Genomic DNA, 27786 nt, shown 5'->3' with positions numbered 1-27786 from the left:
ATTAATCATGCTAAAAGCCTGGTGAGCTTTGGGTGAATAGTGACATGCAGAGGAGCCCTACTCAGCATAATCAGTGAAAATGGAAGGGACAGACTTCTCTACTCCTAAGGTTGTCAAAGGAACATGATTAAACATTGTCCCTGGTTTGAAACCCAAATAAAAATTCCCAGATCTCCTGGCACAGTGATGTACTGCCTACAGGGGATTTGCTATGGGATACAGGGAAAAGGACTCTATGCAGCTGTTAAAAGGTTATTATGGGATACTTGTAATGTGACTCTGGGAGTATGTAGAACTTCCTATGAAATGTTTATTGAAAGGACCAAAGGTCAGAAAAGGAGGGATCCATGTAGCAAGGAAGAACAAACCTCATTTGATTTCTTTCTTGATTTCTTTATTTCTTGACCAGTCTTTGCTGGCTGCTTTTCATCACCTTATCATCCCCTGGGGTTTTGGGTTTTTTTTTGTTCTCCTATTTTCTGTTTTTTTAAAGGTATCTTACTCTTCTTTACTTTACTTAGCTTTTCCTCCTTTTTAAAAGATAGGCCCAGTGAAATCCTCTGGGACCTCCATTACTTCTAAAATGTAAATGGTTCAGGGAGGACTTTTGCTAGATCGTAAGATACATACACAATTTTATCTGTCCTTGCAACTTTGAAAATACTTGAAAATACTTAAATACTTCAGATTTTTGGGGATGCTTTAACGGCCTTCAGTCCTACTCCTACATTAAAATTAATTTTATTAAATATCTGATCACTGCTTATGAAATCTGTAACAAAAAAGTCAGTGCCATTTGCCCTTCTCCCTCGTAAAATAATGGGGGTTTGGATTTAACTTATTTTTATGTCCAATCTATTTACAGAATATTTGAGGGGTTTTAGGTCCCTTGACAGCGGTAACCTCTTTAATCCTAACCTTTAATTTTATCCTGATCAGCTATTGTGTTACCCCTATATAGTCACTCTTAGGATTTGTCCTTGACCTCCCCTTGCTTACACACTTCATTCTGACTTTCAGATTTTTAAAGAACTTTTTAGCCAGACCTTTTTTGGTTTTAATATGGTTCCTGTCTTTCTTTATGAGAAATAATTTGTCATTTCATCTTCAATATAATGCTTTTTATTAATTGCTAGCCTGCTCAAAGAGCCTGTCTCTCTCAGACTCTTAGGAAGAGAGAAGATGGTTGCCTAAGTTTATTGGTCTGACTTTTATTTTTTTAAAATATATTGTCGTCACAATACTGCACATACTTTTCCTCAGAATCACAAATTCTACTATCATAAGACAGGTGTCACCTAACTGGCATTGCATGCAAGTATTCTCCAACAGTTTTCACCTGCTGTGTTCATATCTGGCAATTTTTGCCACTTTTAGAATAAAAAAAAATCAGATGTTTCCTATCAAACTGTTTTTCAAAGCAATCTGAGTAACTCAAATTTTTCATTACCACCAGTCCTGTCAGCTAACCAGTTATTTTCCAGTGTCTCCCATGATGATTGTTTTGATTGTATTTTTCAAGTTAGGTCAGTGTATTTGTTGAAAGAAAACCCTCTTCAATTCTGTTAAGTTTTTACACCCTTAGAATTTAGTCTTGGGTTCAGCAGGAAGATAAAAAGAATATGTTTTTAGTATTTACTCCAGTTTTTTCATAATAAAGATTTTAATAAGAAATCTCAATAAATTTGCTGAATATGTGAAAAGTCAAATGTTTCTAAGAGTGTAGCATGTGTTCTGTTTTACATTTAGTCAAAAAATATACTTTGGTTTGTTCCCCAAATAATGGTTCATCTCACAAATACTGAATGTGTAAAAAGAGATTTAAAATTTGTATTGAAAACAGCCTTATGTGCAATGTGTTTCAGCAGTTAATAACTGCTTTCTGCATTGTCAGACAAAACACACACTTCATATGCCAATGCCAGCTCATAAGTTCAAGAACAAGTGAAAGCTGTTATGAACATTATTTTTGTTACTGATCCTATGCAAAGATCCCAAAGTGCTTTTAGCCAAGGCTGCAAAGCAATTCAAAATCACTCAAAGCTGCAGAAGTATTTCTATGGCCTGATTTTGTTGCTTGGTGGGGCTTTGTTGGTTTGTTTGTTTTCCCAAAGCAATCACTTGTGCTGTGTGCCTATGAAACTTCTTTCAGGAAAGATACTGACACACTTAGTTCTGTGTTTTATGTGGTTTTTCAGTTAGAGCTTTGTTTCCTGTGTTCCTTAGTATATGAACAACTTTTTTGCATGTAAATTAGCATTTTGCATGCTTCTGGCAACCATACAAATCCATAAATCACCCATGCCAAGCCTTTTGAAGGTCCTGTGTATGCAAGTTGCCAGCCTGTGCCAAAGCCTTTCCCATAATGACAGATTCCATCTTGGGCACAGTGATCATGAAATGACGGGTTTTTAAATTCTTGGAGAAGGAAGGAGGTGGGCCAGCAGAACTGCCTTGGGTTTCTAGAGAGATTGGCCCCCATCCCGAAGTGCAAAGGAGTCCAGAAAGGCAGAACACTCTCCAAGAGGGAAATCTTACATGCAGGAGCAAGCTGTCCCATGTGCCAAAAGGTGGTGACGAAGAGTGGCCTGGCTGAACAGAGAACTTGGACAGGAACTCAGAGAAAAAAGATTTTATGACCTTTGGAAGAAAGGGCAGGAATCTCAGAAGAACTACAAAGATAATGTGAGCTTATGGGGAATACAATTAGAAGGGTCAAAGCACAACCAGAATTTAATCTGACTACTGCCCTAAAAGACAATAAAAATGTTTCTATAAATGCATAACCAGCAAAAGGAGGGCTAAGGATAACTTCCATTCTTTATTGGATGCAGGGGTAAACAGTGACAAAGGACAAGGAAAACATGAGGCGCTTAAAGTGGTTAACAACAAGTTATTCTCAGGTTACTCAGCCCTGTGAATTGGAAAGCAGGGATGGGGAGCAGAATGAAGTCACCACAATCCAAGGGGAAAGCTCAGTGACCTGCTCTGCCACTTAGACACACTCAGGTCTCATGGGGCCAGCTAGGAGCTGGCAGAACTCACTGAGCCACTTTCCACCATTTCCCAGCAGTCCTGGCTAACAGGAAGGTTAGGGGAAATGCAACACCTGTCTGCAAGACTGGAAGGAGGATCAGGGAGCTGCAGGCCTGTCATTCTGACCTTGGTGCTGGGAAGTTCATGGAGCAGAACATCCTGATGGCACTCAGGACAGCCAGGGGATCAGGCCCACACAGCATGGGTTTGCAAAAGACCCTGAACAACTGGCTCTCCCACGACAAGGTGACCCTCTCAAGTGGATTAGAGAAAGCCTGTGGCTGTTGTCCACCTGGATCTTAGTCAAGCCTTTGATGTTGTTTCCCACAGCACTCTCCTGGACAGACTGGATTCCTATGGCTTGGAGGGGTGAGCTCATCTCTGGGTAAGAAAGTGGCTCAACTCATGGCCCAGAGGGGGCTGAGTGGTGCTAGGTCCAGCTGGGGACTGCTCACCTGTGCTGCTCCCCAGGGCTCGGGTTTGGAGCCAGTCCTGCTTAATGTCTTTACCAATGATTTGGATAAGGGGATCGAATGCACCCTCAGTCAGTTTGCAGACAAGCTGGGTGGAAGTGTTGATCTGCTGGAGGGCAGGAAGGCTCTGCAGAGAGATTTGAACAGGCTGGATTCATGTGGCATATGGATATGAAGAATGTGTAAAGACTACTTCCACACAGGAGAGCCTGAATTGGAAAAATTCAAATGAATGCTTGTCAAAGCTCAGCAGAATCAGAAGAATAATTAAAATTTCAGCATACTGTAGAGAGGGAATATGTGGTCATTGGTCTAGGAAACAAAGTATCTTAATTAACATGGCTAACAAGTGATTGTAGCAATGTTTAATTTTGAAATCTGTATATTACCAAACCATAGCTATGTAAAGTACTCTGACCTTAAGATCATGATATAACTTCTGAAAAATTATTCTCAGAATGCAGAGCAGAGAGGGAGATGCAAAGATTTTAATTGTTTTTCAAAGTTTTCATCTACAAAAATAGATGCCTTTCTGAGCATGAGTGAATGAATGCTGGTGCCCTTCTCTTTTCTAATTAAACACTTCCCACTTCACTTCTGCTCTGCCAGCTCAGATAAAAGTCTGGAAATCAACAAAGAAGCAAACAGCAAGAAAGTAAAGAAAAATGGAAAAACAGGAGAGGAGATAAACAGTGATGAAATATATGGGAATCAAAGGCACCAAAGATGCACCCCAGTTTATGCCAGGGTGATGAAAGGCCCATCAATAAATACCACTAGGGTCAATGGTGTATTTCAGTGTATCTATATACACAGAGTGGAAAGGTTCCTTCCCCTACCTTTTCTTACCATACTATTTCAGCAAGATCTGTGTATGTTCAACGCAATTTTATATTTCATAAGTTACCATACAGTATTTTCATGCCTTAGACAAGGCTTGTAATATTTGGAACCAGCCATAGATTAGATATTGTCAAACACACAAAAATCAGAAATTCCCTGAGCTTCATAATGCTAAAGCAGAGACTATGTATTCTTAAACTTTTCCCTGTAGCTCCGTTACTGATCAGTGTCATGGAGAAGACACTGTTCTGACTCCCTGTGGTCATCCTCCTGTGTAATAGGTTGCTTGTACTTTAAAATGGAAGAGAAAGATCACTGAGTTTAAAATGTTACAAGCAAATATTTCCCAAGACATTTGCTGTGGGTATTGATCTAATTGTACATGAAATACAAATCCTCATTGAAGATGAATTATTGAAGAACAGAAATTATGAGCTGATATGAATTCCAAAGTAGAGCTTGCACAGGTCTTAAATGTTCCATGAATTTAAACTGTGATTTGTTTCAAGAATGGAATCTGATCAAAGCAGGTTGCAGGGTGGATGGGGGAGCTCAAAAACTTAAATGTTGTCTAATCTTTGAAAGGGTAAATGTGGATTAGACATCATGTAAAGACTGTGCAGACACACAGTAGAACTTTCAGATACATAGCTGCATAGCAGTAATTAATTTATTTAGTTCATGACAGTTTTGATCTGAGCTAATGTTAACTGACTCTTGTTATTCCACATAAACTAAAATAGAAACCTGTTGACCAGCCCGTTCTGCTTTTGTTTGCTGTATTTTTAGAGTTCTCAGACACTGTTTCTGATTCATTCACATTAAAACATGAAGTAAGAACATGGTTTATAGTTGGATTGTTCCTAATACTTAAAAATCAAGTAATCTCTGTGCAATTTAAATGTGACTACATTTCAGTAGAGCTTTGAGACAATTCATCTATGCAAAATGGCATAGTAAATTTTAGCATCTGCCTGTGTCTATTTAAGCAACATAAATAATTTACTGAACTAAAATTTCTTCATGGTTAATAAAGGAAATTTAATTTAATTACTATGTAATTTTAATAATTATGGAAGAACTTTGTACTTTATAATTAATACATACTTTATTGCAAGTATATGTCAGAGCAAAGTGCAGCAGATTAAGCACAGTGTGAAATAAGGAATATGTAATTTTGCTGCATTTGAGATAGCACATTGGATCTGACTGATTCACCTGGACTTAAGTAGAGGCAAAGTACAACTGTAGAGAGTGAGCTCTTTTGTGTTCTCTGCCAGTCTTCACTTGAAAGAGGTAAGGTGCCTGCCCAGTGCTGTGTTCCTTGGGTGCTTTCTTAAAAATTTTTACTACCAATTTCTATTCTGGAATTAAATTGATCTTTAAATCAATTTTCAGTGTTTATGCATAAATACAAGAGAAGAAAAAAGGCTGACTCATTCAAAAATACTAAAAGAAAACCAAAACAGTTTAAAAAACTATTCCAGATCCAAGTTCAAATTTCATGAAAATCAGGATTTGGGCATGTGGATTAAGGTTTGATTTAAAGTAATTTATAATTTAATACTCCATAATAGCAACAATAATCAAAGCTTTCAGGGAAGATGATATATGACAGTAGAAAATACAAGTACAGCAGAATTTAAATGCTTAAAGGGAAGCACTGTGCCAAATTTCATGGAAGGTAATTTTCGAGTTTATTATGATCCCAATGTCAAATGACCAACTTTGCATAAAATGGAAAATTATATTTTAATATTAAATCATAGTTATTACTGAATAGTTTCAGGTAGAATAGAAAATTCTGATTTGCTGACTTTGTGTATGGTAGGCAGAAAAATTAACTCTCAAACCTGAACTTTATTACAATGATTTGTCTTGGGCATTTTTTAAATAAATACACTGAATTTTTTCACTCTGGAAAACTGTTTGCTGAATCTGCTGCTAAGTCATTAGATTTATAAGGAATGTGGCTTTGTTGCAACATAAGCCACTGTGGAGAAGAGTACTGGCCTCTGCAGACTCTGTGCTGACACTGGCAGGAAATAAGCCCTGACCAAAGAGCTTTTTTGGTAGATCTATTTTCTGCCTTCATCAAAGCCACTGTGGGGAGCCCAGTCCTTAAAAAAAAAAAAAAAAATTAAAAGAGCATTAAAATAGTTTGGTTTGAGACTAAGTAAATATATCCTTTGAGAGTGTAGGAAATATTTGTTTACCTGATTCATTCTAAGCTGTTGTTGACAGAAACTCCTCTTCAGAGAATCTGGGATTTGCCTAAGTAAGGACTCCAGGATTTAGTCCAGTAATAGCCTAAGCCTTCTTCTGTACTGAATGAAGTATTAATGTACCCCAAAAGGTGGATAAAATGAGGCTCAAAGCTGTTGAACCCTCGTGGGTTTTGAAGAGGCTAAAGAAAAGTTATTTTGCTTTGTTTACTAAACTTTTCTTTAAAATCTGACGGAAACCTGTGACCTGTTATTTCAAGCTTTGGATAGAAATATACAAATCAGATAAAGTGAATTTTCCAGTGCATGGAAACCTTTCCAGCACTAGGAAAGCCATGTCTCTGAGTACTGTTTGAGCTACAAACAGTCAGCAGAGCTAATGTTACTGCTTCTGTCCCTTCGACCATTGGTGTCTCTATTTCACTATAGTTTGGATTTGGGGAGTAAGAAAAAATCAACTCTGATAATTAAAAGTTGTGCTTTTCTTTTATCATTACATTCTTCTTGATGACTTTTTGCCACACTCAAAATTGCATTATGTTTCATTGCCTAGCATGGCACAAGGTGACAGGTGAGAGATGTTCTAAGTGTCTCAGCACAGCACTCTGTGTCGGAAAAATGAATGATTTGTCAGAAATGAGACTTCAGGAAAGGAGAGGTCCTTCAAAGATGGGATAAGACCACTTTGACAGAGGCTTACTGTATTGAAGTTCAGTATTTCAAAACCTTTCTCCTTCAGGACTTTTGTACTAGAAGTCATAAATATTGCCATTTTCAGCTGCGGTCTGTGTTACAGCTCTGTACTGCTGCAGGAGGACTGGCGCAGAAGGAAGATGCCACTGAGGAGCTCAGCAGGATTCATGCTGCTCTTGCTCTCTCAGTGCACTGTGTCCCTGGGCACCAAAGAGACAGTGGTCCTGGCTAATGCCCACCTCCTCCCCCAGAGAGACTATGAGAGACTGGGAAATGCTAATGAGAAAGGTATTCATAAAGACAGAGAGTGATTTGGAAGTGTTCTGTGTTTTACTTTATTGCTTTGCTGTAACATTTTCAAGCAACATATACCAAAGCTAGCCCTGGAAGAATAATTTGCAATATGAACATGTCCTGCTACAAAGTCCTGAACCTCTCTGTAGAAGTTGTTCTATAATGATCACTGAGAAGGGCAACTGTGAGGGTCACTGATGTATTGCTGGCCTGGACATCACCATATAAATTACTTAAATAATCCTTCTGTAAAATCATGGCATCACATTGGAGTGAGGTAGGCTATGTCTACCAGGCAAATGTAATTTTTACTCAATTCTTCTCACGGAGACAATAAAATTGTCAAGTTTTTATTAAATGCAAATTACCAATATTTCACAGTTTAATGACATAAGGACATGCCTTTCAACGCTATGGAAAAGTAAGTAACTGCAATTTACAAACATATTTCTGAGTAACAGAACAATGAATACCATCCTTATGTACAAAAGGAGTTCTCTCTCTATAAGTTCATACATATGTAAATGTATATTTAAATTAATTATATTCTGACTCTTAAGAAACCTCAGAATCAATTGTAAAATTCAGAGCATTGTGCTGCAGTCTCAGAGATGCTAGATATTATACTAGAGCAAGAAGTTACCTTATATACACATTACATTTAAAAAACCCCAGTAAATATTTTAGCCCAATAGAGGGGGTCAACCCAAACCTTATATGACATTTTTGTTACCCTCTGAGTCTGCTGGATAAGCAATAAAATGGAAAAAGGAGTTTCATCCATCTTCCTGATACTGGTGTTCAGCACTGATCAGAATTGTAGTCCTAGCTGCAAATCCATGATAAAATTTAGCCTAGAGTTTGAGTGAAAAGAACTCATCCTAAGAAAATCCTCAGTTGTTTATGAGCCTTATATTAACTAAAAATATGCTTTAATATCTCCCTTTTATCAGTGAACACATGGCATACCTTTCAGAATTTAACACAAGGATGTTAGAGGTGCCTGAAGTATAAATTGGTTCAAGAGAAATTAATTCGTTCATTGAGGAAAAGACTAGGTCTAGTTATTAAACTCAATTATCCTACAGATGGCACAGGGAATTGCAGACTTGCTGCCTAGTCTGGAAGAACACTGGTAGAAAAAGAATGATCTGCACATAGATTTTGGCTTGTCAACCACATTTCTGTCATAAATACTAAATCATACTTCTGTTGTATGACAGAGTAACAAACCATTTTTTGAATTTCTGAATATTTCCTGCATGTTCCTCCCAAATCTTCCCCCTTTAGCTGAATAAACGGCCATAAGCTGCAATGAAGTCAGGCAGCTTCCAGTCTGAAGAGAGTCATTCAGTCACTCTGAAGGTCAGAGTTCAATTTATGAAATGTATTATTTGAACAGAATTTACTTTAATTTGTGTGTGTTTGGGTTTTTTTTTTTTTAATTTTTTTTATTTTTTTTACTCAGACTATCCAAGGGATTGTTTTGAGATTTTAAAGCACTCCAAAGGAAATTCCAGAGATGGCCTTTACATCATCCGACCAAAAGAGGAACCAATTGTTGTCTTTTGTAACATGCAGGATGGGGGTTGGACAGTAATCCAGCACATTACAGCCAACAGCACTGTCGACTTTGACAGGACCTGGCAGGACTACAAATATGGATTTGGCTCTGTTCATGAGAACCACTGGCTAGGAAATGAATACATGCATCAGTTAACTGGCAGCTCAGTGCAATATATACTTGGAGTTAAACTTGTAAATCTAAATGCTGAAGTCAAATGGGGACAGTATGAGCCATTCCTGATTGAGGGGGAAGAGTCCCAATATCGAATCAGGGTTGGTCTTTACAAAGGCAACGCCACTGATGCTCTGACCCTGGACACAGAAGCTTATCTCCATGACAACCAGAAGTTTACCACCAAGGACAGAGACAATGACAATTACTTTATGAATTGTGCTAAGCTGGAACTCAATGGCATTCCTGGAGGAGGCTGGTGGTACGATGCGTGTGCTGGGGCAAACCTGAACCGCAGGAACATGATATACTGGCAAAAAGACTGCAGCAAGCAACATCCCTGCAAGTTTGCATGGATGATGATCAAACCCATCGAGCAGCACCAGTCGTACCCTACCAAGGCCTGCTCCTGTCAGAAAGTTGAACTGTAGACAAGCCATATGTATCTAACAGGAACAGGGACTCTTTCTCAAGTGACTGAAGTGAACTCACTGACTGAGTAATAACCCTAAGTAACCACGACTGGAAATTTAAATTTGGCCTCTGTAAGGGCTTTATGTTGTCATATTGTCCAGGACTGGAACATGTCACAGAGATTTGCCAACCATACAAGTGAGAAACTGTCAGAAACTGAGGCCTTTACCACAAGATTTATATAACCAGAAGATTTAAATAATTAATTTTATGCTATTTTAGCCATAAGACAAGTCCGATATGAAATCCAGGATGTGATGTCTTGTACAATATATACATGAATAAAAATGCATTTCAGAAGGTTTTGCTCTGGTGTCAATGTTCATTATTGATTGCACATCTATAATTGCACATCTTCATATATCATGCAGAGAGGAAATTTCCAGTCAAATACCTACATTTACAAAATGCATACTGAAGGGTACTGTGTATCATAGGACTCCAATGGGCCTTTTCTTTCTAACATTAGTGAATGTTATTTTAATATTTAAAATTGGAATTAACCTCATCTCCCATGGCTTCTTTCCCCCTTCATTGACTCTTTTATCTCTACTTTTTAATGATCCCATATACAGTGAAGTATTCAGCACAGGCTTTTCTTTTCTGCCTTCATTTTAGAACACTCAGCACTAATGGGATTGCCAGATTTCCCATTGATAGCCACTGATCCAAAGCTTACAACCCCTCTGAATTTTTCCCCCAAGAAACTCTGCGAATACATTTTAAAAAGATCAGATTGATATTGCAATTGCTTATTTATTCCTCCATTTTTACCTGAATTACTCCACTTTATTTACCATTATTTGACTGTTCCATGCTGTGCTTCAGCTTTTTTTTTTCATACCACTGTGAGAAAAGAAGAGAATGTTGCCTTTATTTCATATTTAATAATTTCAGTTGTTTTAGTACTCAATCTTGACATCAACTAAACAGTGCCTTTTTTCTAATTATAAAATAAAATAAAGTTTCATTATAAATTATTCTGTTTTAAAACAATAAACAAAAGGATTTAAATTTTATAACCTTGAAAACCTTGTTTTCTTTTACCACTGTTTGAGTTGCTTCACACAGTTCTGTATCATTGGAATAACTGAATGACAACTGAAGAGTTCTTATTGTTGCCTTTACAAAATGTCAGAATAGTAATTAGATTATCATGTGTGGTTTTTTTGATATTTCAGTTAAAGAAACTCCACCAACAGATACTGTCAAATTCCTGCTTTTTAATTTAAAACACTATTTATAATTTTCATGAAAATTGTTTCAGAAAATAAATTCTTTTGTATTTTGAGAGGACCAATACTGTCATGATACTTAAGATGAGAAACTGTTTTGGAAGCAGAAAAGCCAAGAAAGCAATTTTTAGTTTTCTTGATGCACTGCAACATTTTCAGAGAGATACAGCTATGTGATGTGGGTGAGGCCAATATAGCACACATGCCAATTTTGCAGCATTTGATTTTTTTCCCCCTGAATGTGTGTTCAAAGACAGCAGTGTGATAGGAGAAGAAATGGTTAGTACCTGAATTGAGTTTATGTCATTGAGTCAATTTAATGTGGGTTCTGCATAATTCTATCAGGATGCCTCTAAAGTTGGGCTGACGATACAAGAAAATCACCTGAGTGCTGCCAGTCTCACAAAGCTTTTGTTAGAATCCCTGGCCATATAGCCAGATGTTCACACACCTTCCAAAAATGTGGTTTTAATGACCGTGACATGGGAGTGTGGAAGGGAGAGTCCACAGGCTGCATCTGATCATCAAAGGCAGATAACCTACTCTGCAGCACGCCCTTAGCATGTTTTAGAGGATTTTGGAGGTAAGGACTCTGCAAATAAGCAGTATGAATAACTTGGGCACCAGCAGAACAAACCCAGCTGCCCAGTGCCAGAGGGACTCTAGTTAATACTTTAACTAGCCTTACAAACCTATGCACTGAATTCCACTACGAAAATTAGATTTAAATGTAGTAAAAACTCATAACAAGAAGTTTGCCAGCAAAAAACCTGAGACATTTAATTGAACTCAGGGACTGAGCTACATTCCAAACTTCTGAACAAAGTATGGATGGAAATGACTAATAGAGCTCGGTTAGGGACTAAGTAGTGGGTTAGGGACTAAGGAAGAAAATGACTAAGAATATTCTAGAACATCCATCAGCATGGAACCTTTAGAAGTAGACTAAACTTTACTTCATAATTCCTTAGCAAAAGACTATCTTAACTGAACAGATTTTTTTTCTTCCATTTCTGAACGTTGATCACCAGATACCCAGAGTGATGCTGAAGGCATCTGGCCTTCATCACCACTCATTGAAATCACAGACTGAAACATAGGGGTTCCTATCCTACGTCTCCTAAGTTCTTTTGCCAATCACATTTCTCTTATACTCTCTCTCTTAGCCTTTCCTGAATTTACTGTCTCCTGCAGTATGGGAAAGAACGAGGGTCTTCCCAGAAGTAGCTGCTGAAACAAATTTATTTGGTCAAATAAACAGCCTTCCAAACTGAGTAAGTATGACAAGGTCTAGAGTGAAAGCTCCAGCTCTAAGCACCTGTGAATGGGAGGCATGTTCCACTTCAACCATGCAATCTCTGAACAACAGCAGTGAAATAGTTTTCTTTACCTCTCCTACTTTGCATTTCTCTGCATTTATATTGTCAACAGCAGGAAAGTACACACACTCTCACATACAATACCACATTAATCAACTCAGAATTTGTTTATTATTTGTCTTTTAAAATAATTCAGTTTTCATATGAGAAAGTGTTTGCTTTTGTTTCTGACTTTACAGAGTTCAGGTAACCTTATTTTTTGTGTATAACCATGGATTTAGAAGTATGACAAAGTGATTTTAGGGGCTAACTGACTAAGGTTTTTAATTTATTGATGCAATACACTGTATCAAAAAATTAACAATTTTAGCTGTATGGCCTGATTTCCTCCTACTAGAATTGACAAAGAGTCTTTTAGTCATTCTCATGTCTTTTGTGTTTCAGAAGGCATCAGACCACAGTCAGAGTGGGGGGCTACAGAGCTGAATCCAGCTGAATCCTCCACTGTACCCTCTCTCCACTCTTCCTCCTACAGCTACCTGATGAATTGCACACTAAAGGAAGCCTTATGGACAGCACACACTAAAAACAACTATCTGACCTCCACTACGTCTAGGTTGCTGCTGCACGTAAGGATTAAAAGATATTTCAGCTTTGATCTTGGCACTGCAATCCAGAAATTCAGTAAAAGTCCCCGCAGTTTAAGAGGTCTACTGAAACAGAAGCCATCAGCAATCAGGGTCTGGAGGAGGACCTGCAGAGAAGAAAACTTCTGAAGGATTTGAAATGTTTGGTTTATTTGAGGAGGACTGACTTTGGTATATCAGCAGATACATGAAGAAACTAGTGACATTTAGTGACCAATGGAAAAAATACTGAGTGAAAGTCAGTGCTTTCAGTGTGTGTAATATGACTGAAGTTCCTTAATTGTAAAAAAATACATTTACCAAGATGGAAAAAACAATTGTAACACCATTTCTTTCTGAAACCACTAGTAGACATAGTTTATCACCTGTTTTACAACACGATGTTATAAATTTTTAATTGCTTTAACTATTTATGGGGTAACTATTAATAAAATCATAAAGAAGCTTATTAAAGCTCAAAGTTTTATGACAATTGTCAAATGTATGTGTAAGAACATTTCTTAAAGAGTTCAAAAGGTGGTAATGGAGATTTGGGGGAGACCACATGAGAAAGAGAGTGGCCTCTTACTGACTTGTGGGGGTTAAAGTCAAGTAGTGAAGTGAAAAGACACCATGTCATTTTCTAGAGTTAAGGTTTAGCCTGTGTTTCAAAACAGAGAAGCCACTGACTATCCAGCAGCTGCAGGAGCATTACATTTATCTACAAACATAAATCATATTTGCAAAAAATGAATGTTAGTTGACAAATTATGGGGATCTGGAATATGTAGGGATGGTGGCATACATATGAAAAGGGAGAGACAAAAATCATACTCCTGGTTTGTGGGAAAATTCAATACTTTAAAATACAAAAGGTGCTGGGTCTCTGAAAAGCTTAGTTAGGGATGTGTATTTAAGCATCTATATTGACAATACATACATATCTATATATATGTATGTGTATGAAATTATGTAAAACCAAAATGTAGTTTTACAAAAAGCATTTCATTAGTCCATGACAACAATCACATACACAGGATCAGTAAAAATGTCATTAAAAGGACAGATAACAAGATAACAAGATTTTCCTACACTGCAGAAATTCCACAACATTTTTTAAAAGATACAAAGTGCAATCAAGTACTAACTGATACTCTGATGAGGACCACATTTGTCTTTTTGAGGTTTTGATGTTTTTTAAGAATAAGCATCCTACATAACAATAAAGTAACATACACCTCTTTAGACAATTCTTGATATTTACAATGTACTCATGTGTGGCCATGTAATCCCTCACATGGTTAGGTGCTAGCAGCATAATTTGTGCACATATTTCACAATTACATTGAACCAACACTGTTGCATCCATCACTGTATATTCTAATACATTTACTGAGCAGAGTCCATAAACATTTACAGATCATTCTTGATCAACAGACTTCAAAAACAAAAAAAAATTAAAATACTCCATTTAATTCCAGCAAGAGACAATGCTTCATTTCAGCAATAACAGTGCAGCTAGCAGGAACTGTTACTACCTCATAAATTTTGCCTTTAACTACAGCTTGTGCCCCCAGAGAGACACATTCATTTGCTAAAAATCAAACATAGTTTACTGAATGACTGGTCTGATGTAATATAAAATAAACCCACTCTAATAACCAATTTGTACATAGTTACTGTACACAGGAAAAGCTCTGGATAGTGACAGAACAAAGCTGATGAAAGAGTTTTTATAAAGACCTCTGCTTTCCTTTCATAAGTAACCATATGCTAATGCACAAAACATAATAGGCCCAGTATGGTGTGCTACAAATTAACCATGGGGCTTAGAGAACATATTTTGCATTAGTACACTGCTAATCTTTCACTGACAAAATTTTCCCCTGTGGACACTGGGGCTAAAAAAATATTAATCATTTGTACTGTCATTGTTGACACGGAGGATTTATCTATCTGTAGGAGAACATTCTAATGCTATGATAATTTAATAGGTTACATAAACAATTTCACTGAGAGCAGTGGTACATTCACGATGACTTCTACAATCCCTGAAATGTGCACCTGGGTAAAGTCACCACTGCAATGTCCTGCTAAAGTGTACAGTAGATATAATATGAAGATTGTCTCAAACTAATATTCCAAAGTTTCTCATTCAGAATTTTGCAAGAAAGGCTAGAACTGAATTTGACCTTTTTGTACATGAAGATCTTTCTCATTCCCTCATAAACATTTTTCTTTAGTACTTCCACACCTCATGACTCCTGTTGCTGTTAACTTTGTTTTTGCAGGACCTTTTCTGAAGCTTCTTGTTTGTTCCCACCACAAGGAGGTCACCAGCTCTGTTCCAAAGGCCTTCTGCTGAAGGCAGCCCCTTGCTTACCCACTCACTTGGTCAGTGCTGCAGGGCTCCGGCCAATCTAGCACAGACATCAGGAAGGCACAGGCAGCTCAGCTCTGGCACCAAAAGCCCTCTCAAATCTCAGCCAGTGTTCAGTCTCAGCTCGTAACTAGGTCAGTACAACCCAGTCCCAGCAGCCACAGCCACCAGGGGTGTTGCCTTCAGCCACATCTGTAGCAGATGTGGTTTTGCTGGACCAAAGAGACTGCCTGAAGATAGCGCCTGACTAGTACTTGTAAAGCTATCTAACAACAAAGAATTCGAAGTGTTTCTAATAGTGTTACAGAAACATTAAAAAGTTGCTTAAAAAATCTTTCCTCTTTACAGGATGCCCGTTCTCTCACTGTTTATATATAGGTAAATGTTATGGAAACTTTCAAAGCAAGGTGTAGCACAACAAAGGAGGTTGCAAAAAAGACTTTCCTTCTGTTGTAGACAGACTGTGTCCATTATGCTGTACAGTCAGTTCTGATTTGTACCATTGTCACTGTGAATAATATTTTATAATTTCCTTCAGAGGTACTGGGAACTGGAGAAATTTGGAGGTATCACCATTTTTACAAATGACAGCGACTTGCAGGATGGAAATTATATTGGGACTGGCTCCTTCATGTACAAAATGCATTATCTATTTCTTCACTATAAGCCTTTCTACTATAAGCCCTTCCTAAGTCTCCACAAGAGTCATCCTTAAAGTGGACATTTTCTCAGTTATATATTGTCCTATAATATGTGTGTTCACTTGGAGTATTATGAATCTCCCTAACCACTAAGAATTGGGGATGACAGCGTTTACCCTTTAGATAGTCCTTGTTTCATCTCAACAGCTGATGGTAAAGCCTCAAAACAGAGGTAGCACAGGCTGCATTGCTTGGAACACTGAAAACTACATAAACAATACACTAGCAAAGAACTATAGAAAGAAACAGTTCTGCTCTACAGGGAGACAGCCTGAATGACCTAACCTGATGACTGGATGATCATCCCCGTCTAATTTCTAGTAGTTTATAGTTTAGTCCACCTATTCTCGGACTGAAAGAAAGGACACCAAACACAATAATTGTAATGCAATTCTACTGCATAGTCAAAAACAACCTTTGTTGCTCATAGCAGCTGCTGACATTTTTATCCCAAGCACACTACCTTCATGCAAAGTTTAACTTTTCAGCAGAGTTTTTAACCACTAGACACAACAGCAATGGCTTTGAAAATACAGAATTTGTTAGGTTACATCAATATCTATATTTCTCCTTATTTCTTATATAAGAATGATTATGGCAGTCTGGTATTGCCCTGCCAGTATAGTTTCTCTTCCACTTTTTTCTTTTTCCACTGGCAGAAAAGCAGCATCTTAAAAGTCTTCCTGAAAGTTTTATTACAGAGGGCATAACAAATGGGGTTAACAGTGCTGTTCACATAGCATAACCAATATCCAAGGTGCCACAGTGTTAGGGGGATGCAGTCAGAGCAAAATGTGGAGATCAAAACCATGATATTGTAGGGAGTCCATGTGATGATAAAAGCCAAAAGAATGGCACTTAAAGTCTGTGCTGCTTTGCGTTCCTTTATAAGAACCATCCGTTTCCTTTTGGTGATTTGGTTATTTATATTTGGATCCATGCTTTTGATGGAAGGGTCCTTTGACAGAGCAGCAGGAGTTATTTTTACTTTTCGGCAACCATTGTTGGCTTCCTGAGTGCCATCAGCCTTAACCACCAAACGGAATTTATAGGCCACACATTTTTTACTTTTTTGTGCGTGTTCTTTGGTAGGTGACAAAAAGTATTTCTGGTTCTCAAAATCCCTTTCTTCAGGTTGGTCTTTGACAACAACATCTGTAGTCTCATTATACTCTTCTGCCTTACTTTTAGATGGACTTTTGTAAGTTACTTGGAAAACTGAGTCAGTGGCAAGTTTATCCTCGTCTTCTGACGACGCGTAGCTGCTGCAGGTGGTCAACTGGTCAGCCTTGGCCCAGTCCATACAAGCACTCGCTGCCTGGGAGGCCTTCGCTGTAGCTGACGTACTTCGGCTAGATGAAGACCAAGAAGCCTGACACCTCTCTCTTTTGACTAAGTTTTGTTGCTTGCAACTGAAGCAAGACTTCAGGAGAGTTTTCTGAGGCTTTATTGTCTCATACTCTGCCACAGACTCTGAGCCCTGCAGCTCAGCGAGGTCCTTGGTGCGTTTCTCGGTCTCTTTATAAATACGGCAGTACAGAATGGTCATCACAGACACTGGAATGTAAAAAGCAGCAATTGCAGTACCAAAGGTAATAATGGGTTCATACAGAAACTGTATCTGGCACTCATCAGGTGGCACTGTTCGTTCACCCACAAAATACTGCCAGCACAAGATTACAGGTGCCCACAACATGAAGGAAATGAGCCAAGCCATACCAATCATGATGCCAGCTCTTTTGGGTGTGCGTTTGGCCCTGTAAGTTAAAGGCCTTGTGATGGAAAAATATCTGTCAAAACTGATGACTAGGAGGTTCATTACTGAGGCATTGCTAGCTACATAGTCCAGTGCTAGCCACAGGTCACAGGCGAGGCTTCCAAGAGTCCAATGGCCTATGAGTATATAGGAGGTATAAAGGTTCATGGAAAATATCCCAATGATGAGATCTGCACAGGCAAGGCTGAGCAAGTAATAATTGTTGACAGTTTTGAGCTGACTGTTAACCTTAAAGGATATCATTACAAGAATATTTCCCACTATGGTTATTAAACTTACAATTGCAGTTACAGTGGCAATAGTAATGACTTCCCAGAGGCTATGCCCTTCTAACTGCTTATGGTTGATGGATGAACTGTTTACAACAGTAGAATTGCTGAATAAATTGACTTCCATTCTTGTCCTTGGTGTATTGTCATCAGGACCTTAGCACTGCTGCATACTGCTTTCTGTAATCAGAAGCATCCTTGTGGAGATAGCTATAAAGATCAAAGGAAAAAAAAAATCAGAAAATTTAATTAGCTCATTAAATAGCACACATTTCCAATAGTTACTATGAAAACACTTGTGAAACAACCAATCACATTATTTGTGCTGTCTTTTTGCATTTTGATTGTTATTTCTACAATTGTGAACATAAGTAAAACACACAAATGTACATCCTAGGACAATGTGCTCTGGCATTTTATGGCATTTCAAAATGCAATCTAAATATTATTTCACAAGACAGTCAACCACCCCAGCTCTTACATTTTGAGTATCTTAGGAACACTCTACGTATTCTCAAACACAGACATTTAAAGTTTTGCAGTTAAGACAGTGAGTCACTGTGTGGTTTCCTACATTATTTAAAATGCAGACCAAGGTTTCAGGAATTATCTTTGAAAAATTTGTAAAAGTCACCCACAACAGAAAGAGAGCAAGCAAATACTGGGGGTGCATGGGAGTTAGGAGCCACACTAGCATGGTGACAGCAAGAAACAAATAGGTGTTAGAAGTGCTTGAGGCAATGGAGGGCAATCTTCGAGCAAATGAAGCAGGCGAGGCCAAGAAGATGTTTGTGGACAAAATTCAATCGAGAGGTCTTAGGACAGAGGAGGCTGATGGGGTTAAGCATGAAAGTACAGTCTGGGAACTTGGGATGAGTGAATGTAGGATTGAGGATACAGTGCAGTAAATTGCAAAGGAAGAAACAGAAGATAACCACACTGGTAAAAAATGCAAATTTAATGCAACCCATTTTACATACCAATTTAATACTTGCATAAGCACTAAAAGATGAAAACAGAACCACTCTATTAATGCATACATGCCACTGACATCCATTGCTTTCTACATTCCTCACTGACATTTCTCGTGCCAGTGAACCTGTATTAGGCAAGATTTCTTTCAAAGATACCTCCTGGGTTTTTGGTAATTCCATCACATCAGGTGATGCTAATCACTTATTCAACACTTAGTTTCACTAAACTGTGTAATTTTGAAATAGCCAAATAGCATTCAGTTTTTAAAGTCAGAAATGAAAACTAAATTGTTAACAGATTTTTCTACTGGGCTTTTGGTCTGTATAAAGCTGGTATGACCTCTTTTTTCAAAGCAGACATAGGTTCAGCTAAAATTATCACATGAATAAAGTCCATTTCTAAGTCTTTAAGATTCTCTCTACATCAGATCTCTATTATATAGTCCTCCCTATCCATCCACACCACTTCTCTGTTCATCTTTCATCCTAACTCTCAGAACATTGTTTTCTTTGGTCTTGGCAAGTGTCTTTTATTAACTGCAATCTTTTACAGACCATCTCTTTCCTACATCTGACTTTTGAGCCAAGAAGTTGTGCCCTGTCTCTCCCAGCTGAATAGAAGTTTTTACAGACACTAGTTGAACTTTCAGAAAAATATGTAATTTTCTTTCATTGTCCTCTTTGTCCAACCTTAGAGGTGTTTAAGAGGTGCCTGGACCTGGCACTGGTTTAGTGGTTTAGGGGTTACAGTGGTAGTTCTGGGTTCTGGACTTGATTTTACAGGCCTCTTCCAGCCTTGATTGTTCTACAATTCTCTGATTCTTAATTGCTTTTACTGTTTCCTTCAGTTTTTTCCCCAGGTCTCCTAAACATCCAGAGAAGTGTATCATGTTTCTACTTCAAACCCTGCTTAAATGGTGATCTCTTGCTGTGATGAAACTGGATAATGGTAAGTTTCCTGATATACTGAGACTTCTGCCTATTGTACTTCTCCGAATGGTTCTCCTCCATCTATGTGTGTCTGTCATCTCCCATTTTATATTTAAATTTTTCTGCATTTGTATTCTGCTTATACACTGAGCTGAATTCAACAGGATTCTAATTCATGTATAGACCTTGCAGACTAGCAACAATCATAATACATGCATGTTGACCATCTGTATGCTTGGCTCTCTCTCCAACCTCCAGAGCCAGTGTAGCAGCCAAGAATAGCTGAAGTTCTACAGCAGTTCTAATTAGTCCTATGCAAAGAAGGACATTTCATCCTGGTTCTGCATTCTGGAAAGATCTCCCCCAAGTCAGAGCTGTCTTGATGGCTGGTGCACTGGCTTTACAAATCTTTACAAAAACTTGGAAGGGTAGGAATTCATTTCATGTGAAACAAAGGTGTGTGGAGCAGCTGCATGGCTGTTCCAGGTAACTGAGCAGTGAGAGAGGAATCTCTGTTTCTGTTACTTCACACGTCTTATCCTTCTTTTTCTGTGGACAGCACAAAGTTGTTCTGTGTATTAAAAGCTCCATGTGACTACATTTTCAAGCACAGCAGTGTGGCAGTGGGTTTAGTGTGGCAATCTCAGGGAACAATGAGGGCTGTTCACTCTGTGAGGGAAGGTGAGGACAACGCCACAGCAGCTGGGAGCTGAGGCCTGACCAAGAACCAGCAGGATGTGGAGAAGCACGTTTGGCTCATGAGAACTCGAGAGGCAGTGATAGTCCAGGGCTTGCATAGCAAGTCTGGAGTGATGACACGTCTGAGACCAAGGCAGGAAGCTCAGCCAGCAGGTCTGAGTCAAGATCTGAGCCAGGACTGAGGAGATAGAAGGCCAGGTGTAGCTGTAGCTGCTGCCTGGCTGCGATGTAGCACAGGAAAGGGCCAGCGGTACAACTCGCTGGCCTTGGGCTTTTGCATGATATCAGCTAAGGCTAGGGATGGTCTTAAAAAGGCACAGCTATGAATATCAGGTATATGAATAAACCTTTACAAACTGCATTTACCTAACTCCCAGGTTTGAGCAGCCATTGTTTCAAGTTTCTTCCTTTTTTTTTTTTTTTTGCCAAAAATGGCACTTGCCCCAGAAGAAAGAAGACTGGAAAGTGTATAGATGCTGTGGCCTGTAATGCTTTGTCTTTACCATAGAAGGCAAGTGTCCCCCCCCTCTCAGGTCACTTACATTCCCTAACATTAGCAATTAGGAAGAAACGCTGCTTGAACTACACCACGTGGATTGCAGGCTTCAGAGCAACAGGAGAACCAGAAATTGTTGTTGTTGTTGCAGTTGTTGTGACACAGATGTTCTTGGTTTAAACTGACATGGGTTGGATAAATACTGATAATACATTATGGAAACGACATAATTTCTTAATAATTTGTTAATAAAAAGCACTATTTGATCATGCAAAGCCTTTCCTCCCTAATGGGCTATTTTACTGTGATGTCTATAAAGTTGACAACAGTTGACTTACAAGTACGCAAAAATCTCTTTTTGGCATGTTGGCCACTCTTGTCACCTCATCATTCTCTATCCTCTTTTGTTTCATAGATCTGCATTAACACTTTGTGGTGTTACCTTTTGTCATCTATTTGTATATCACTCAGGCTAACAGAGTCTGTGAGTGGGACTTCTGTGTGCTACAGTAACATAATTTATGTTCATTGTCTATCATAAGGGATGATAATAATAGGGACATCAAAACTAAATTATAAAATTAAAATGCATATGCACAGTATCATGACTTTGCTATGTCTCATAATTATTAATGCATGATGTTCACGCTTGTGAGTTGCAATGGTATTTGTTATGTGCTGCCAAGTAGTAATGATGGGGTTTTTTCAATCTATCTGTAAGTATTAATTATTGTGAGTTGCTAAATTTGTGCATAAAGTCAGCTTACAGTTATCTGAAGGCAGATTGTTCGTGTCACAGATTAATTGCACCACAGATGCAGGCACAGCTTGGGTTCACCAGGTTTTATTAGCTCCATCTCATTCTGTCAGACCTGTGGTGGCTGCATGAGTATTGCTTGGATGTCTTTGCAATGTGCTTGCCAAAGCTTCTCCCTGTTACTTTTTTTATTTGCTTGTGTGCTAAGCTAATTTACGGATTTGCTGCCCACTGTGCCCCGGAACTCAGCAGCCCACAACACAGGTAGTTGTGCAGCTACAGTACAGCCCATGATTTCACAAAATAGGAGGTTTGATCACACTTTGCTGGAATTAATCCTGGGCTTAAAAACCCTTCAAAACCAGATTGATGTTTTAATGTGTTGTCAAATGACAGCCTGTGTGTTCAAGAGGGATCAGGCTAGCTGGTGTTAGGAAACTGGTGAACTTCCCCAAGAACAGCATGAGTGGCTGCTTAGTTTAAGAATAGCATGACAAACCAGCCTAGCACTATGGCACAAAGCTGTTCTTGTGTCTCTGCTCTGTGTCCTGAGAGGAGGATGTTCCTCAAGACGCTGTAGAGCCAACTCATGTGGTTCTTGTAGTGCAGCCATCTGCTGAACACCCTTTCAGCCTGGGCTCAGTTGCTTTTTCCATTTGCTACAGAAAGCAAAGGTTCTGCACTTGGGTCACCACACTGCCATGCAGCTCTAGAGGCTGGGGCTGGAAAGCTGCCTAGTGGAAAAGGTGCTGGAGGTGCTGGTTGACAGCAGCTAACATGAGCCAGCAGTGTGCCCAGGTGGCCAGAAAGGCCGATGGCATCCTGGTATCAGCAATAGTGTGGCAGTGATCACTGCCTGCCTAGTGCTTGGCACTGGTGCGGCCACACCTCAAGCTGGGATGGCTCCAGAGAAGGGCAGCGGAGCTGGGGAAGGGTCTGGAGCACGTCCTGTGAGGAGCAGCTGAGGGAGATGTGTTTGGTCAGTCTGGAGAAAAGGCGGCTCCGGGAGACCTCATCACTCCCTACAACAGCCTCAAAGGAGCGGCAGTGAGGTGAAGATTGTTCTCTTCTCCCGGGTGACAAGATGAAACAGCCTCAAGCTGCACCCGAGAACGTTTACATTGGGTATTAAGTAAATTTGTAAATTTCTTCACCAAGAGGGTGGCTAGGCATTGGAACAGCTGCCCAGGGAAACAACAGAATCACCTTCCCTGGTATTTAAAAGATGTGCAAATGTGGGGCTTATGAACATCCTTTGGTGATGGAAGTGGCAATGCAGGGTTAACAGTTGTACTGAATGTTACCCAAAATATTTTCCAACCTACACAATTCCACAATTAATCTGGTTTTAGCTAAGGGCTGTATTTTCTAAGCACCAAACACATGGTTTTTCTGGTTTTATTCACACACGCGGATGCGATTTTGCCCTCCTCGCTCGCTGGTCCCGGCAGGAGGTGCGGCCCAGGCCCGGCCCGGGGCTGCCCGCGCGCCGGCCGCCCGCGGGGGGCGCTGCCGAGGCCGCTCCGCCGCCATTTCCCCGGGCCCGGCAGCGGCCCTTTCCGGCAGTGGGCGGGACGGGCGCGGCCCGGCGGCCCGTGGCAGGCGAGCCCGGCCATGCAGGCGGAGCGGGGCGGCAGCCGGCCCCGCAGGGAAGGGGCCCGGCACGGCCGGCGGCGCCCCTGCGGCGCGCCCGACGCGGCGACAGAAGGAGGCGGCGGGGACAGCCACGGCCGCGGAGGAGGTGGGGGCCGGGGAAGAGGCGGCGCTTACGGGCACCGAGGAGGCGGGGGACGGGGCAGGCGAGAGCCCCGAGGTCGCGGGGCAGCGCCATCGCCCAGCAGCCAGCAGCACCGGCGGGTAAGCGGCACCAGAGCCCGCCCTCCGCGGCAGCCGGGGAGGCGGAGCTGAGCGTGCGGGGCCCTTGGGCTGGGGGCACAACCCTCTCCCTCTCTCCTCCCCTCCTCTCTCCTGCTCCTCCCCTTCCCGAGGTGGAGCCAGGCTGGCAGCTGTGCCCCAGCCTGCGGGGCGGGTTGGGGCTGCTGGCGGGACCGCCCGGGACAGCTCGGTCATTGCAGCATCCCTGTGCCCTCTTCCTGCTCTGCGGCAGCTCAGCCTGCGCACTCTGGTGCGGCATCACACAGCGCTTTTCTTGCCGAAATACGTGTATAATTTTGCGCTAAAAAGATAGAAGTCTTGTTTGAAAAATGTGTCTGAAGAAATGCCTCCTCAGTTTGCAGATTGAGATGGAGAATTGTTGAGCAGTTTTGGAACATTTGAGATGTTTTAATGGTTAGACTCGAGCCGTTTCCATTTTCCAGCCTTAACGGTTCTGTGATCAGAAGTTGAAATGAGCGTGTGTCTGGTCAGCCTGTGGTACTCGCAGTGAGCACATGGTAACAGAGCACACCTTACATAATGGGTATCTGCGATTCACTGGGTATCATTTGTCATTAATAGAAATTGATAGTTGTGCATCAACCCACTACAAAATGTTCTAGCAGATTAAAATAGCACAGACATACCATTGTGTACCACAATTACACAGGAAATTTCCTGTGGAGGTATTATCTACCTCACCATGGTATGAGGTCAACACTGCCTTTAAAAAGAGTTCCCATAAAAAATGCTTTGACTACTTAATTCAGATTGTTTTGCTTCTGTTAGCATTGTTGCAACATGGAAACCATGTCCCTGGATTGGCAAAGAGATTACAATGATGACCTAATGCTAATTGGTGTTGGCAGCACTGGGAGTCCTAATGTAGATGGACCAGATGCTACCCCAATTCCAGCATCATGTTGATTAGATTCACTTTGACTTTTATGATGCCATGGCTTCAATTGAACCCAGCCGGTGTTTTATCTGTATTAGAACTCCCATGCTTGCTAGTGGATATAAAAATAGAAAATATTAATTTTGTTATTGTATTTAGATACATGGCACTCATGTTTTGGGAGATGAAAGTTATGGCTCGATTGGTACAGTTACTTGGAATGCTGGTCAGTGCTTTCACATGTAAGCAATATAAATTGTTGAATTCACACTGATGTTTGGGGATGGTTTAGATCCTGGATATAAAACAACAGTGTTCCCTCATAAGCTGCAGGAGCATGCAGGGGAAATTCAGCACCTCTGTGTATTAGCTGGGGAAATTTCTATCCTGGACTGATTTTTTCCCAAGTTATTCAACCCTGCAATTTAAAATTTTTATTTTGGGACACATTAAAATATGTTTTGCTACTGCTCACTTTGTTATTGACTTGGATATGCTCTTTCTCTTAGCCTAGCACAGTGATTTTATTTTTGGCTAAGGCTATTATGATTTGGGACTTTGAAAGTGAAGCAACAGCTAAGATTTTCTGAGAACTCTGCTAAAGATTGTTATGTAATTGTTCTTCCTGCACTGGAGGGTTTTGACGTTAGGCACTGTATGGTCTCTTAGCACACCTGCCACAAATTTTGTGTTTAGCAGCTTGGATGGGACTGGCTTCCAGCAATCCAGCCACAGCATCAACAGCTGTGCCAGCCTGCAGCTGCTGAATTTTAGTGCTACCTCTGAGCCAATCTCATAATTCACCATTTCTGGAGCAGAGAGAGCCTCCTCCTTCCATCAGTGTAGCCAGCGTTTATCTGACAGAGAATTGCCCCCTTTTAATCCCAGCTCTTTAATGTGCTCTGTGCTCAGCAGAGTGACTTGTATTACAAGAGTGCACCACCTCAGTGATAGGATGCTTGGCCCAAAGTAAGCATTTTGTGTGAGACAAGACCCTGCTTTCTCAGCAACAGGGAGCAAATCTTCTGAAGTGGTGATGTGTGAGTTGCAAAACTAGGAAGTCAGGTAATAAGGCAGGGCATGTGATGGTTTTACCATATTCCCTTTCCTTACTGTGTGCTGAGGTGCTGGATCTTCTCAGAATTTTTTTTTAAGTGAAGTCGAAATTGCCATTAAATTGTGTAATATTTTGGCAGTGATATTTCTTAGTCAATTGCATTCACATAAAAGCACTGGCTTAAAATGTTGTGTTTTGGATGTTTTAATTTAATGGCTCCTAAGCTTGCATTTGAAGCTACAGGAGGGCATTATTTCTGACCTATACAAGAGGGAGAAGAAAGTGTCATGGTGGCACATTCATTTGGCAGTTTTGTAGGGCAAAAGACGACTGGGCACTGTGTGCTTTATGCTGCTGCAAGGGTCTTGTAATTCTTTGGTTTTAGTCATGGGTGATTAGCTGTGTTATTTGCAAAGCCTGGGAAGACCCAGAAATTGCTAAGTCAGTTCTCCCCTCCTCATGTGCTAAGGGAGAAGGAGATAAGGTGTTGTGTTTGTATTCATGCCCTGCATGGTAGATGCATCTTCTCTAAGATGCAGAATCTTAGAGAAGAAAGCTTCGTGATTTCTGTCAGCTCTTCAGAAGGTGGCTCTCTGAGTAAATTCCCAGCTCTACTTTCGAAACAATATGCTGCCTCTCTCAAATAAATTGCTTTAGAAACTTTGAGGAAAACTGTTCTTATTCCTTTTGAAGAGGGAAGAGGATCTTCCACTTGTTATGTCTTTTTGTAACTAGTGTGCATGTTGATTTAACTGGCTTGATTACTGAAGATTTTGTGTCCTCCCTTCAAAAATGAATGCCTAATTAAGTCCAGCTGGTTTACCAAATGGCAGATTTCTTTGTAGATCTTTCATCTTGAATAATTTTCCATTGTTTCAGTCTGCTTTAGTTCATCTATGCTGTATTAAATAAATAAAACATATTTGAAATTTCTCAGTTTTAGTGAAATGTGGCATTATAATGCTTAAAGTAAATTAACATTGGTCCAATATTATCTCCCACTTTTAGTCTAACTCAGAATTCATGTTTTATGTACTGTCAGAAGTTTAATATTGCTCTCTTTAAGAGATACAGTATATTAAAGTAGAAACAATTTTCTGAAATTGTGGATATGAGGCTGGGTTTTATTTTGATGGTCCTTGACCACATTTTTTTGAGGGTTGGTAGTGGTTTAAGGAGATTTTCTTTTGTCCTTTAAGTTTATTACATTTGCAATTCACAAAGTATTCTTTTAACTTCCCCATGATACACTGAGTGTGTATGTGATGCATGCTACTACTCCAGTGCAGTTGGAATTGGCACGTCTGTTTCAGTATTCCTTTCCTGGCTTTGGGTAGTGTTGCAGTAATTTTATTGTTCACAAATGAATGTTAACAGATGGATTTTAGTGCAGTCTTTCTCATGTGTGGTTAGTTTCAAGATGGCATTGTCTTAATTTAGTATTTATTTTATCGTCATTCTTGTATTCCATGCACATGTAGAAGTGGTCTAAGAGAACATCTAATGCTGTCAGCATCAGATAAATTTTCCTAATTAGTATGAGCTAACCATTTACCATCTCAGCAACTGCAAAAAGCAATTGAAAGGCACAGTGACAAAAGTAACAAATACAGATAGACTTGATTTCCTTTAGAACACTGTGGCAGAACTTGTGCAGATAGAAGAATATATTTCTGGATCTTGAAGACAACAAATCTTCTGACATTTTGTGTTAATGTTCTCAAAAGCAACAAGAAAATCTTATTTAGATTAATGTACATCAGTTTGTGAGTTGTACTTAATTGCTAATGCGGTGTGAAGAGCTTCCCTTCTCAGAAGTTTCTCTACTGTGATAGTTCAGTGTCAAACTGGTGTTTGTTAAATGGGATTCTGCAAGGCTTCATTCTATATCTACTCATGTTCAGTTCTCTATTAATAATTCCGGCAGGGAAGGATTAAAATATACAGTGTTAATATTTGCAGACAGTGCCAAATTGGCAGGACGGTGGGGCACAGAACACAGTCTCAACAAATGGAA

The 27786-nt window shown here is 39.8% G+C and overlaps 3 protein-coding genes across 7 annotated transcripts in view; 2 read left to right on the top strand and 1 right to left on the bottom strand.

Moving 5' to 3' along the window:
• The first annotated feature begins 2936 nt into the window (after positions 1-2936).
• LOC135303019 (fibrinogen-like protein 1-like protein) lies at positions 2937-10076 on the top strand. Of its 3 annotated transcripts, XM_064424177.1 has the most exons (4): positions 2937-3282; positions 3367-3421; positions 7374-7558; positions 9033-10076. In XM_064424177.1, the coding sequence occupies exons 2-4, from the start codon at positions 3393-3395 to the stop codon at positions 9731-9733; spliced, it is 915 nt and encodes a 304-aa protein (XP_064280247.1). In that variant the 5' UTR covers positions 2937-3282; positions 3367-3392; the 3' UTR covers positions 9734-10076. The 3 variants fall into 3 exon arrangements, with proteins under 3 accessions (XP_064280247.1, XP_064280249.1, XP_064280248.1); XM_064424179.1 differs by having other exon boundaries at positions 3281-3421; XM_064424178.1 differs by lacking the exons at positions 2937-3282; positions 3367-3421 and adding an exon at positions 5490-5648.
• Positions 10077-13850: 3774 nt separating this feature from the next.
• The window catches only part of CHRM5 (cholinergic receptor muscarinic 5), a 47913-nt gene continuing 33977 nt past the window's right edge, over positions 13851-27786 (bottom strand). Inside the window, exon 2 of the mRNA XM_064424167.1 lies at positions 13851-18293. Within this exon, the coding sequence (XP_064280237.1) occupies positions 16630-18210 (1581 nt within the window). The 5' untranslated portion in view covers positions 18211-18293 and the 3' untranslated portion in view covers positions 13851-16629. The remainder of the gene's footprint in view (positions 18294-27786) is intronic.
• AVEN (apoptosis and caspase activation inhibitor) overlaps positions 23510-27786 on the top strand; it is an 85594-nt gene continuing 81317 nt past the window's right edge. Inside the window, exon 1 of one of the 3 annotated variants that reach the window (XM_064424168.1) lies at positions 23510-23796. In XM_064424168.1, the coding sequence (XP_064280238.1) occupies positions 23554-23796 (243 nt within the window). In that variant the 5' untranslated portion in view covers positions 23510-23553. Of the gene's footprint in view, positions 23797-24210; positions 24229-24314; positions 24333-27786 lie in introns of those variants that run through there. The other 2 variants (XM_064424172.1, XM_064424171.1) reach the window with 2 other exon arrangements.

This window comes from Passer domesticus, chromosome 6 (assembly GCF_036417665.1).
Source record: "Passer domesticus isolate bPasDom1 chromosome 6, bPasDom1.hap1, whole genome shotgun sequence".
Lineage (NCBI taxonomy): Eukaryota > Metazoa > Chordata > Aves > Passeriformes > Passeridae > Passer > Passer domesticus.
The sequence above is the reverse complement of the archived record's forward strand: the minus strand, read 5'-3'. Positions and strand labels throughout refer to the sequence as shown.